This window comes from Cryptomeria japonica, chromosome 1 (assembly GCF_030272615.1).
Source record: "Cryptomeria japonica chromosome 1, Sugi_1.0, whole genome shotgun sequence".
Taxonomy (NCBI): Eukaryota; Viridiplantae; Streptophyta; class Pinopsida; order Cupressales; family Cupressaceae; genus Cryptomeria; species Cryptomeria japonica.
In genome coordinates, this window is record NC_081405.1 from 298,547,195 (window position 1) to 298,560,654 (window position 13,460).

The window sequence follows — 13,460 nt, forward strand, 5'->3', positions numbered from 1 at the left end:
GGGTTGCAACGAAGCGTGTAGTGAGATGTGTGAAAGGGACACCTGACTTTGGCATTTTGTATAGCAGAAGCAAAGATCCTCAGCTGATTGGTTTTACAGACTCAAACTGGGTAGCTTCTATTGATGACAAGAAGTCTACTTCTGGGTATGTCTTCAGTCTTGGTATGGGTGCAGTCATATGAACAAGTAAGAAGCAATAGGTGGTAGCTCTTTCCTTGACAGAAGCAAAGTATCAAGAAGTTGTTAAAGCAATATGTGAGGCAAAATGGCTACAGAGGATGCTTTCTAACATGAAAATGTCTCATGTTGGGCCTTCACCCTTGTTTTGTGACAATCAAGGGGTACAGAAACTTGCCAAGAATCCGATCTTCCACGAGCAAACCAAACACGCAGAGCTTCATTGTCATTTCATCCGCAAGCTTGTTGAAGGTGGAATTGTGGTCTTGCAGTATGTTCCAACTGTGGACCAAACTAAAGACATTCTCACCAAGTCTCTAAGCCTGGACAAGTTTGTAAAATTTAGGGAGCAACTTGGTGTAGTTGATAGGATGACCATTAAGGGAGGGTATTACAGTAATTAATGTTTATTTAATGGGTCATTATGTAATATTAATTAGTAACTTTCTATTTCTGCATTTTAATTCACGATTGTTTCGTTTAGAAACATCATTTCATTTTGTAATTCTTTTATATGGAGTCTTTCATCTCCATTTCTTAATAACGGATTACCATTTAAGATTGGTTTTGGAGGCAATGCTCTTGATTGGGGGGGGGGGGGGGGGGGGGGTATCTTTTTGGAAGTGTTTCTCATGCTGCTCTACCAGTGCACTCTTGGGGTGGAATTTGTTCTTGGTTGTTGAATATTCCAATTTCAAAGCCCTTCGAATAGCATCTTGTAGAGATGATGACTCAAAATCTTGAACACAACCCCAAAGTGGCTCTAAAAACCCTTCAATAAACAAAAACATGAGTCTCCTCTTTGTAATATCTAGCACCATGACTGAAATCCTTTGAAATTCTGCTACATACAGTTCTACTGTACTCTGTCGCCTTAGTCGTGTCAACTCCCTGAAGTGTATCTCTAGATGACTCCTATCAAATCTATCTATGAATCTTTGTGTAATGTCAACATATGTTGTGATTTGATAATGCCCTTGTGTGATTAGCCCATGATGGAACCACTCATGTGTTTTACCGTAAGAATGACTAACTTAACAACTTCATCTTCTATCATGGGGCAAAGAGAAAGATAGATATCTAGTTTTTGGACACAAACTCATGCAGTGACCTTCCCAAGTTCGTCAAAAGTGGGGAGAATCAGCTTACTTAACCTTTGTTGCAAATCTTTGTGGGGTTGTCTTTTTTATCCTCCTGAAATATTCCTTGATCTTGAATTATGAAATTGTGTAAATGGTATATGTCTTCTAATATCTAGATCAAGTCTTGAGTATTCATCTCTACACTCATCAAAGTCATTTGCTACCATGTTTGGCTCTTCCTCTTCCTATGCCTACTCAACATTATGTAAGAATGTGGGCTGTGTGATTCTGGGTGGTGATCCAAAGAAAGTTTTGTTGTTATGTTATGTTCTGATTAATATGAAAAACAAGTTTTAAGGACTCGAAACCTTTAACAAAGGAGCATAAAATAGTTCATCAAAAAGCATCCAAACCTGCTAGAAACAGCTTACAAAACGACCGGCAAAAAGGCTAGTTAGCCGAACGGACAGCAAAAGAAAGGAACAGCAAAGCGGAACAACCAAAGAAAACACAAAAAGAAAAACAACAACTATAAAGACTTAAGAAGATCCGCCGCCTTATTGACCAACTGGTCATAGTTTGCCGCAGCAACTTTGAGTTCTTCCATTTCCTTGTTTGGCTTCTTCTCCTTCTTTTTGCCTTTGGTCCTTGTTCTAGGTCCTTGCACTTCTCCCGTACCTTCAATGTCTGGTTCCAGCTCCAGGGAATCCTTCTCGTCCTCCAGTTTGCTGATGAGGATTTTGGTATTGTCGGTTGAGGCCTTCAGAATGCTAAAGCTTTGTTCAGCAATACTTTTGAGGCATTTTTCAATTTTGTTGAATTTGTTATCAATATCCGTCATTCTCTGGTCCATAACATTATCATTAGTTTTTCTCTCTGTCAGGTCCTTCTCAATTTGCTCAAACCTAGGGTTGAAGGAATCTCTGATCTCTTCGGCTCTGGCAACAGTTTTAGTCAAATCCTCAACATATTCTGCCATAGATTTGCATCCACCAATACTGATTGTCTCCAGAATTTGGACCCTATGGTTCAACTTCTTATTATCCTCCACAGCTTTCTTGTAACTGTTAATTAAGCAATCGATGGTGTCCACAAAACCTTTCAAACCCTCAGAGGGAGGATTTGAAGGGAGAGTTTTCTCACCAGGATTATCCTATTCATTTTTGGGGGCGTCACCACTAGTGATTTATCAACTTTTCCATCAACCCTCTTATCAAAACCTTCCCCTGTGGTCTCCTCCTCCAATTTTTGGTCAACTTCAGGATCCTTTCTCTGCACTTGTTCCTCCAGCTCCATAACATTATCTTCCTGCCTCTTCTATTTGTTCCTTGTCTGAATAGAAATTATGGTTTTCTTTTTCCAAGGAGATTGGGGTTCATCCTTCTCAGAATCCTCAGAGACCTCCGAGGAGGAGGAACGAATCTGGAAAACTTTTTCTTTAGATTTTTTCTTACCCTTCAAGGAGGAGGGCCTGGTACTCACTTGTTTTCTTTTCTTACCAGTTTCAGCTTCAGAGTCATCCAAACTCTCCTCTGACTCACTCATCGAATCACTTTCAGACTCCTCACCCATAGAAAAAACAAAATCCGACCCTTCCTCCTCAAACTCAGAGATAGAAGGTTGAGGGCGGGCAATTTGGTTGGCTTTTAGGTGGTCATAAATTAACACCATAAGACCTTGATGCATGGTTGTATCACCCTTAGGGTTCTCTTTATGGGCCTTAATGGTAGCATTAATAGAACACGGCAGGAAATATGTAATATTCTTTTTCATCATACCTGAATTTGAAATGGTTAAGCAAAACAAAATGATAGCCATACACTTTTGTGAATCTACCATCCAAGGTAACATAGCACATAATAGCAAACAAGACCTCCCTCCATGGCTTAACAAATGCCCTAGGCGGATAGTAAGTTTTACTTAGCTTTACCAGGCACTTTTTCTCCTTTGCCAAATCGGGGTATCGCTCAATAGCCTCCTTGCTCAATTTTTTGTCTCTGTAATAATTGCTTCCTTCCCTGCGAAGACCCATGACCTGAGTGATGAGGTCTTCATCAATGGAGATTGTTTGATCTCCCATCTTCAGAGTGCCCTTTCTCCAGTTTTTGCAAAAGAAATTAGTAATTGTGGCGTCCCTCCCATGGAGCCTCTCCATAAACTTTGAAAACCCACCCTTCTAAAAAATGTTCCAAACAACCTCCTTTTGTTTCCACTCCTTATAGTTGTTGGGTTCATAGTGGCGTCTATTTCCTCCCATTTTTTCACTTTTCAGAACAGAAGGCCGAGAGTTGCAGAGAGCTTTAGGCAAGAAATTTCTCGAAACTACCACATATACCCAAAAAGCGTGGGAAAAGGTGGCTTGTGTCTTGTAATAAATGGTACTGACGTTATTATAATTACTCATAGCCCTCCTATTAATCCGTTTAATCATTATTTTGTCCATTTATGATCTTTGGGGTACTATTGTATCGATCCATAAATATGATCGATCTGACATCATCGAGGAGACCCTCTTCCCCCTTCCAGATAACCATATTGTTGTGATTGACCGCCACATTGGCTGCCCAGTCAGCTGGACCATTAGCTTCACGATAAATGTGGGATATGAAGCATTTCTCAAAAGTGATGAGATCTCTAGCAGCCTTTATTATGTTGTTGATAGTCCATGAAGGCTTAGAGGTTCCCTTTAGACACTTGATGATGTTATTAGAATCCCCTTCAATCCATAGATAGGGACAGTTCCATCTTTTAGCCAGGAGAATACCTTGGAGAGCAGCCATAGCTTCCTCCATGTGGTTAGTTTGGCAACCTATAAGAACAACAATCATTTCCTTACAACTACCATTTTCATCTCTGAGAATTGTAATACATCCCGCAGGGCCAAGATTGCCTTTGGCAGCTCTGTCGAAGTTGATTTTGAGCCAACCATGAGGGGGAGTGTGCCATCTGGCTTCTAGTCTCTTGTTTAGTTTGGGATCAATACTACCAGCACTCTTCAGATTCTAAGAACTGAAAATGTGAGTTTCCAAGGGGTTGGCAGAATTGCAAGGATCCCCAATGATCCCAATGTTCTCCACAATAGCCCTTTGGATTTTCTGGAAAACAACAGCCTGGGTGAGAGAAGTGTCCCTGAAGATGCGGTTGTTCCTTTCTTTCTAGATCCCCACAGAATGTGAGGGATAGATAGCTGCCACAAAGATCTCAAAGAGGGGTTAGACCAATGATAACTCCAAGAATGGAACAATTCACTGATAGTGTTAGGAAACACCCAGTCCATGCAAAAATTCTTAAGAAATCTTTCCCAAATTGAAACAGTGAAGGAACAATGGATAGCCAAATGGTCCACAGACTATTCCTTCTCAAGACATAAAGCACATCTATTAGGGAAGGAAAAGCCTCTAACATTAAGATTATCGAAGGTCAAAATTTTATTTTAAAGGATTGTCCAATAGAAAAAATTGATTTTAGGGATAAGACCCTTTATCCAGGCTTTAGACCAAAAGGGGTTCTCTGAGGGGGCAGGGGAAAGAACACCATACATTGAAGAGACAATGATGTTGCCTTTAGGTTCATATTTCCAAATAAGGGAATCTTCCTCATTGTACAACTAGGCAGAGATGGTTCTTAAGATTGATAAGGTCAAGGTGAATACTTTCAATGTTCTGCCATTTATCACCTATCCAATACCCCTCAACCAAGGAGTCAAAGACTCTAATATAGGGGGAAGCAAAACGGGCCCATTCAAGGATTTCAATTAGAGACTTATCGAAAAGCCAGGGATCCTCCCAGAATCTAACTTTCCTACCATTGCCAACTCTCCATTTTACCCCTTTAGCAATGGTGTCTTTACACTTAGAGGCAGGATTCCAGATATGGGACCCTTTAATACTGAAATCAGAATTGATGAAAGAGAGAAGAGAAGAAGATATGTTACTACCTTCTCCTCCATTAGTTTGTGCAGGCTTGAGGAAACTGATTGTATTATTCATATTCTGAAGTGTTTGAAGGAGCAATTGTGTAGTTTGTTCTTGTGTTTGCATATAGACCTTCCACTCATTCTCCTGTTCTTCCTCTCTGTAAATGCAGATCGTACTCCTCTCAGATTTGATAGTTGATAGATTGTAATTAATATTTCTGAATATATGTGATTTATGATTCTAATGAAGACTGTGTTTTGCAGGTCCAAACAAGGCTGAGAATATTCGATTTTAATTGCTCAATATTGCCTTATCGGGTCTGCACATATACTTGTATCAGGGGGGGCATGTCTTGAGTGGACATGTCTCCACAAAGTCTTGAGTGGAGGCATGTCCGCTCAAGACGTGCCTCCTCATCGATGGCAATTAAACAGTATTATGAATACCGTTTTATGAACAGTCACTCACTTACTATTAGTTAAGTAGTCACTAACATATGTTTAATATACCGATAAGAAAGGTATTCAACGTATATACAACATAAGCAATGTTGATCGATCATTACTCGATTGATAATGAAATCAACGTGATATTAATTCATGCAGATCGAAAGCATTCTTTATTCGATCATGATAATTAATAGTGAGGTGGTAAACTGATATATTTCATTGTTGATTCTTTATCTGTCGATGCTATAATTTTAACACTCTCGATCAGCCATCTTAATGTTTCCTCTACTTCTGATTTGGTTGCTAGCCTCTAGTTTTTTCTTTTCTCTCACAAAGGCCCTCTACTCTCTTTGGCTCCACTGCATAAATTGAATTTAGAATTGCAGATTGGCACTGCTGCTCTAATACCAATTGTAATGTCGCCTTTTTAAATTCGTCTTAATTTCTTAAAGTATAATAAACCCTAACTCAATAATAGTTGTATAATTAAGTGTAAGTATGAATTTAACTTAAATATTGCAGCATAATAATTTATTAAATATCTTCCTCTGATCTGCAGTGATTTATCTTCAATAAAATACCAATGAAAAATTTCTCTAAATACGTTGGAAATATGTTGTCATTGGTGTCAAAATGATGATGTTTCTTTGTAGATAATTGTTATCAGCTTTTCGTAGGAGCCATATTTGTAAACTTTTCCAAAAAAATTCTCTCTTTTTTAAATCTGTGTTAAGCCACAGTCATTTATATTTATCCTGAACTAAACTGGAAAATTATTTTAAGATTTTTAAATGGTTTTTATAATGCCAATTTGAGGCCTTTATAAGCAACCTCCTCAAAACATAAGCAAAATGATTAACAATTACATTAGTAAGAAAACTACTGCATTTGCCATTCAAAGAATGCATGTTAAAGTCACCATCAATTACTATAATTACTCCTAGCTGATGTTAAGGTGGAGGCAGAAAATTCCAGTTCTTCAGATATTATGAAGTTTAATTTGGCTTACTACACTCTAAAGTTTCTCCCATTTCAACATGAAAGATATAAATGAACCTCATGAAAGGATTAAATATTCACAAAGATGGAACTAGCAGCTCACATAATGAATACTTTCTAATAATTTTATTCTGATCAATTATTTAACTATCAAACAGACATCAAATTCTCCCATAAAGTAACCAGATATTCTATGATATGGACTTCAAAAAATATTTCCTGATTCAAGAAAGAATATGATGAATAAATTGTCAATCTTTCCAATAAAAACTACTACTTCAAGACTAGAAACATCGAATTCTGCATGACAGCGCCAACAATGTATGGTCCACAAGGCAAGCACTATTTAGTATTACTAATAGCATGAAAAGAAAGCAGTCCATCTGGTATAAGTTACATTCAGCATCAAGCGTTCTTAATGGAATCAAAACATTTTTATTAAAATATGGATTAAGCAGCACCTCTTCATAAAATTGTTCCTCAAGTCGCTCCACAGTCTGACCACGTGGCCCACTACCATATAGAGAAGCCAAGCCACTAGAATTTGATGAAAGAGCTAGCCTTTGGTGAGGAGGAACACCAGCCAGTGCTCGTGCAACAGCTGCTGCTGCAGCCGCACGAGCTGGGACCTGAAACAGAAATCAATATAAGAAATGACACAAATAATAGATGCAAAATTTCTTTCTTTTTTTATTTGCATTGTTGGCTAGATTGTAAACATATATAATGTAAAATTCTAATGCAGTCTAGACAAGCAAAGCAAAGAAACCCTAAAAAAAGAAGTTCCTGAAGGATGGAAGAAGATAATCAAAAAAATTCTCGTTTTCAAGTTTCATCTTTAGAAGCAACTGAACGGTTATCAAGCAATCCCATAGTTAATAAATTGTGCTTACAGCATTAAAGACGCTTTAAACAAAACAGAAAACAGAAAACAACATTGTAAACACCACCTTGCATATTCTTCAAGAATTAACAAGAATTCTTCCACATAACTACCAATTTAAAAGCAATTGAGTGATTATCAAGCTATCCCATAGTTAACAAATTGTGCTTATAGCATAAAAGAAAACTTTAAACAAAAATTCAAGCAGAAAACAACATTGTTAACACCATCTAGCATATTCATCTAGAATTAGCAAGAATTCTTCCACATGACAACCAATTTAATATAATAAAAACAAAAAATGCATTTCTGTAAATATATAATCATCAGGAATAGGTCTTCAATGTCAATGCCTAGAGAACAAGATATTTTCCTACACCCTAGAGAACAAGATATACTTTCCTATACTATTAGGTTATTGTTAAAATGCATACAGTTGTCTCTGTGTTTGTTTCACAAAAGAAGCGTTGCACATAATTAGCATATATATTACGATAAATTTTGGATGGTGATTACTCATTTTCCTCCTAGAGGGAGCAATAGTTGTGAAAAAATTGCAAAACAACAACTGAAGAAAGCACAATAATATAATTATATACTAATATAAATTTTAGAAAAAGCATACAGACAGAGCTATTACATAAAGCAATTGTGATACAAATAGAGAACTTCCATTGCTCCATATAGAGAAAATTCCTATGTTTCACAAAGTTTCCTTTTGGAGGGGATGAGGAAAGGAATAAGGCAAAAAGAGGAAGCCTAGAACTACCTAGTTGCCCATTTGGGTTTGGTCTTCAATTACAGCAGTTCACCTAGTTGTTAAAAAGGAGAAAAAGGGGCTTAAATATATTCAGGTCACTTCCATCTTCCCCCTCAGCATCTCAGCTCTACGATGGCCCCCTTTGGCAAGATTTTATTGCAGATTGTAGATGTGCATCACCATTCAATACCATACTTAACATCATTACAATCATGGCCTCAACTCCCTTCAGTCAGTTGAAAGTATGCTAAGATTTTTTTTCTCGAATCATCATTTCACAATCAATTAATAAGTAATGGTTACTGCAACCTTAAAACATGAACCAATAAACACGTAAAAAATGAAAACCAAGTTGGAACAAAAATCAACTCTATTTTACAAAAACCCATTGTAAATTCATCAAAGAATACCACTCAACCAAGTTCCAAAGTATTGAACCAAAACAGGTTGAAATGGATCAAATCTCCAACTTTTAGCAAGCCTTTCCAACTCTATTTTACAAAATCCCATTGCAAATTCATCAGAGAATACCACTCAAACCAAGTTCCAAAGTATATTGAACCAAAACAGATTGAAATGGATCAACACTCCAATTTTTAGCAAGTCTTTCCAACTCTATTTAACAAAAGCCCATTGCAAATTCATCAGAGTATACCACTCAACCAAGTTCCAAATTCTATTGAACCAAAACAGATTGAAATAGATCAACTCTACAGTTTTTAGCAAATCTTTCCAACTCTATTTTACAAACGCCCGTTGTGAACTCATCAGAGAATACCACTCAACCAATTCCCAAAGTCTATTGAACCAAAACAGATTGGAATGGATCAACACTCCAGTTTTTAACGAGTCTTTCCAAGTATGCCAAGACTCTTCAGTTTCAGCAAGAATGTCCAAATCTGAGCATAAGAACTGGCCGTCTAAATAAAATATTAAAATTATGCCTTTAATGGACCTTGTTTGGAGTAGCTGAATCTTTCACCAAGATTTTACTAGTTTCTATTGTCCTCTCCAAGTTCACTCAATGCATAGGTCTTTCTCAATCTAAGCTGAATCCAGTTATTGTAACTATGTTTGTGACTAAATGATGGATTTCAGATGTGTCAATTTGGATCTACTTTGTTCTCATAAAATTCAAAATAATACAACTCTGCAAGTTTGATGCAATTTTGTAGAGGTTTCACAAAGTTGCAAGTCCATCTCATCTCTTTGACTTGTCAGTCTCGGTCACGCTACATTTTTCCAGAGCAGGCAGAACTACTAGCAAATTCCAATGAAGCATTCTGTGTTATAGTGAATTCCCATAAGTTATCATCTGGCTTGGCCATGACCCAGAAAAGAAACTTTGCCTTTCAGTTTATCCTATTTCATTGCCTGTGAACTCAACCAGAGACCTAGAAATTCCACAGTTTGATGATGTGCAGTATCCTGTCAATTTTCAGATGCCCGAACAAGCTCCATTAATTAATTTTTCAAATTTCAATACGGCATTTCATTGGTCTATGATCATTCAAAAAGTTAAACCAAACGCAATCCATCTTTCAGTCATAATTATAATTCAGCACGGACATCCAAAGGATTAACAAGATATCACAAAGCTACGAGATTTCAAACTAATTAGGCACTTCCATGCTATTTCCAACCATCTCCCATCACTGATAAAGAATCATTGTCCAAGGGTTGAGCTTAGTTGGTTAAAACATTAGGTTCTCATTGTGGAGATCCAAGTTCAAATTCCAGTAGCCGGATACTCCTCTATCCCTCCTTGGGCACACGTATCCCCGTATCCGAAACGGATATGTATCCAATACGACCCAGATACACTTCGGATACTATACCCATTCATACCCAAAAAACCTTGATTTTCCAACCGTGCCGAATACTATGTGATTTGATTTTTTAAAAAATTGACATAAATTTGCCTAAATTTAATTTAAAAAAACTTTGTTCATGCAATTTTTTTAAAAATATTTGGTATAAACAAAACCTACACCAAATGAGAAAGATGAAGGAAATGTTTTTCTACTTCAGTGACCCATTTTTTGGGTTATCTTCCAATGCAACTCTACTAGTTTTGCATTTTTAATTGTTAAATCAACTAATAATTATTTATGTAGCAATTATGTGTCTATATTCCATTTGAAGTAATGAAAATCTCAGTGTTCCACGGGGACGCGTCCCCCCCCTTTTTGGGCGCGTCCCCCCGTCAGAGACATCTCGGGGAAGGGGGACGAGGACGCGACGTCCCTCGCCGTCCCGCCACCCAAACGCCACCGGGACATGGAGACGTCCCCGCATCTCCGCGTCTCCCAAGGAGACGTGGAGACGTCTGGGTGTCTCCGTGGGAGACGCCCAGGCGTCTCCCACGTTCCCACGCGAAAAAAGACACTTTTTTAAGTTTTTTTAAAACATGTGCCTTTTGGGAGGGGTTAAGGGGTAACCCTAATTGGACGTGGGCCCCACCCTACCCCCCAAAACAACACAAAAGCATGTTTATTTTGGATTTCACTCTCATTTTGGAAAACTGATTTTTTTTCCAGCAACTTGAAGAGGAGGAAATACTTGAAGAAGATTGATTGAAGGGGTGAGAAAAGTGATTGCAAGCGTGATAGGAGCTAGAAGAAGCAAGAAGAAGAGGAAGAAGAAGATTCTTCTACATTTTGGAGAGATTTTTCAAGCACAAGGTAGGGTTTTTCAACTTCTTCTTGTTTTTTTTTTGTTTTACTTTCTGATTTTCATTGTTCTATGTCATTTTTGGTTTTTTTTTCCCTATTCATCTCAAGACTCAAAATGAGATTTGATGTTGAATCTTGAGGCCCTCAAGATTCAACATCAAATCTCATTTTGAGATGAATAGGAAAAAAAATTTAAAATATATTGTTAAACAAGGCTGATTTTATTTTTATTTTTATTTTGTGAAATGCAGTGTCAATTTCACAATGAGCTCCCAAGGCATGAGTGAAGATGACATGGAAATCCATTCTCATAGTGAGAATGATTCAGAATATGAACCTGAAAATGAGGGGGGTGACCATGGGGCTGATCCTGGAGCCCAATCTAGTTCTATGGCAAGTGCACTAGCTAGTACAAGTTGCCCTTCAAAGTTGTTGGCACCATATGCTAGGGGTCATTTTGATCCTAAGTCTCCTCTAAAACAGTTTGCTTCACGAATATCAGTACAAGGCACTACATCACATTCAAGTGGGAGAACAAGGAAGTGGAAGTGCAATATTTGTGACAGAGAATGGTTCGGTAGCATTAGCAGGGTGAATGCACACTTTCTGTTTTGGAGAGGAAAAGGCGTGAAACATTGCAAGTTTTTGGAGGAACCCAAAAATATACAGTACAGAATTGAGTTTAACAGGCTTTGGGGGGTTCCAGATGACACAAATATTTCAATGCCTACTACTTTGTCTACTAGGGCATCACTTCACGACAACTAGAATGTGCCAGTGCCACATACTTCTCATGCTTCGCAGGCAGGAGGAATGATGTTTGGATCTCCATCTACTTCCACTTCTACTACTGCCAGGGCTGGGAAACGTAGGTTGCATACACCACAGAGCAACCCCATTGCTGATATGTTTAATGTGCAGCTGAGAGATGAGATAGATGAATCCATTGGCAATTTCTTCTTTGCCAATGGCATTCCATTTCATGTTACACGGTCTCCTTATTATAGGAAGATGATGGATATGGTGGCCAAGGGAGGACCATCTTATGTGCCACCAGGGGAGACGAAAATGAGGACCTCGATCTTGGATAAAAGCTATTCCAAGATCAATATTTTGATGGAGAAGATGAAGGCATGTTGGGTGGCATCGGGGTGCAGCATAGTTATGGATGGGTGGACGAACATTAGCCATCGTCCACTCATCAACGTCATGGTCACATGTGCAGAAGGCTCATACTTCCTTAGAGCAGTTGATTGTACAGGGCATCGTAAAGATGTTGATTTCCAGTTTCAGGTCCTCAGGGAGGCTATTGAGGAGGTTGGGCCACAAAATGTGGTCCAAGTAGTGACAGATGCAGCCTATGTGTGTAGAGCAGCAGGGAGACTCGTTGAGGCAGCCTATAGACACATTTGGTGGACCCCATGTTGTGTGCATGCCATGAACAATGCACTCAAGGACATGGGGAAGATTGACTGGATTAGAGGAGTGGTCACCGATGCGAGAGATGTGCAGATGTTTATCTGCAACCACCACACTTCACATGCACTCTTCAGGACCTTCGCGAAGAAGGAGTTCTTGAAACCAATTGAGACTAGATATGCATCCTATTTCATTCTCTTGGAGAGAATGATTGAGTTGCAAGAGGCATTGCAACTCATGGTTATGACTAATGAGTGGAATAGGTGGGCTGAGGCCAAGACAGAGCAGGGGAGAAGGGTGAAGGAGATAGTGAAGAGTGATGTGTTTTGGACTGATGCGAAATACATTGTCTCCATCATTTCTCCAGTATTCCAGGTGATCAGATATGGGGATGGGGATGCACCTAACCTTGGAGAGGTGTATGAGTGCATTGACTCTATGCTTGACCAGATGAGGGTTGTTGTGCAAGTGAAGGACCCCTCTCTAGCATTCTACAATGAGCAAATCAGGCCTATCATTCAGAGTAGATGGGACAAGTTGAACACTCCTTTGCATATGGCTGCCTTTGCCTTGAATCCTAAGTGGTACAAGGCTAGACCGGGTAGAATGACACCGATTGAGGATGATGAGGTGAAGGCAGGTTTCTTTAGGTGCATAGAGAAGATGTTTGATTCCAGAGATGCCGGCACAATGCGCACTGAGTGGGGAAGATTTGCCACTCTTAGAGGTTATTCAGATGCGGCAAAGATGGATATAGACACTATGGCACGGGAGGACCCACTTTTGTGGTGGACTTGTCATGGCCCAAAATCTTTGACCACCACTCTAGCCATCCGTCTGCTATCCCAAGTTTCTAGTTCTTCAGCTGCTGAGAGGAACTGGTCTACATATAGCTTCATCCACTCTCTTAAGAGGAACAGACTTACCTCTAAGAGAGCAGAGAAGCTTGTGGTTGTACACAGTGCTTTGCGTCTCATAGACTACAAGACACTCGTGTACAAGGAGAGTCCAGCAGCACGATGGGATGTAGAGCCAGAGGAGCCTTCACAGATTGATGAGGATGATCCTACCACTTCAGATACAGGGCTAGTTGGTGTGA

The 13,460-nt window shown here is 38.9% G+C and overlaps 1 protein-coding gene across 5 annotated transcripts in view; it reads right to left on the reverse strand.

The window, feature by feature from the left end:
• LOC131046440 (uncharacterized) overlaps nt 1-13,460 on the reverse strand; it is a 274,884-nt gene that overhangs the window by 216,975 nt on the left and 44,449 nt on the right. For 4 of the 5 annotated variants that reach the window (XR_009106005.2, XM_057980187.2, XM_057980184.2 and 1 more), the window contains one exon: nt 7,086-7,253. Coding sequence is in view for 3 of the 5 variants with exons in the window: in XM_057980187.2 (XP_057836170.2) it covers nt 7,086-7,253 (168 nt within the window). In the remaining 2 variants the exon portion in view is untranslated. Of the gene's footprint in view, nt 1-7,085; nt 7,254-9,222; nt 10,031-13,460 lie in introns of those variants that run through there. The other variant, XM_057980188.2, reaches the window with a different exon arrangement.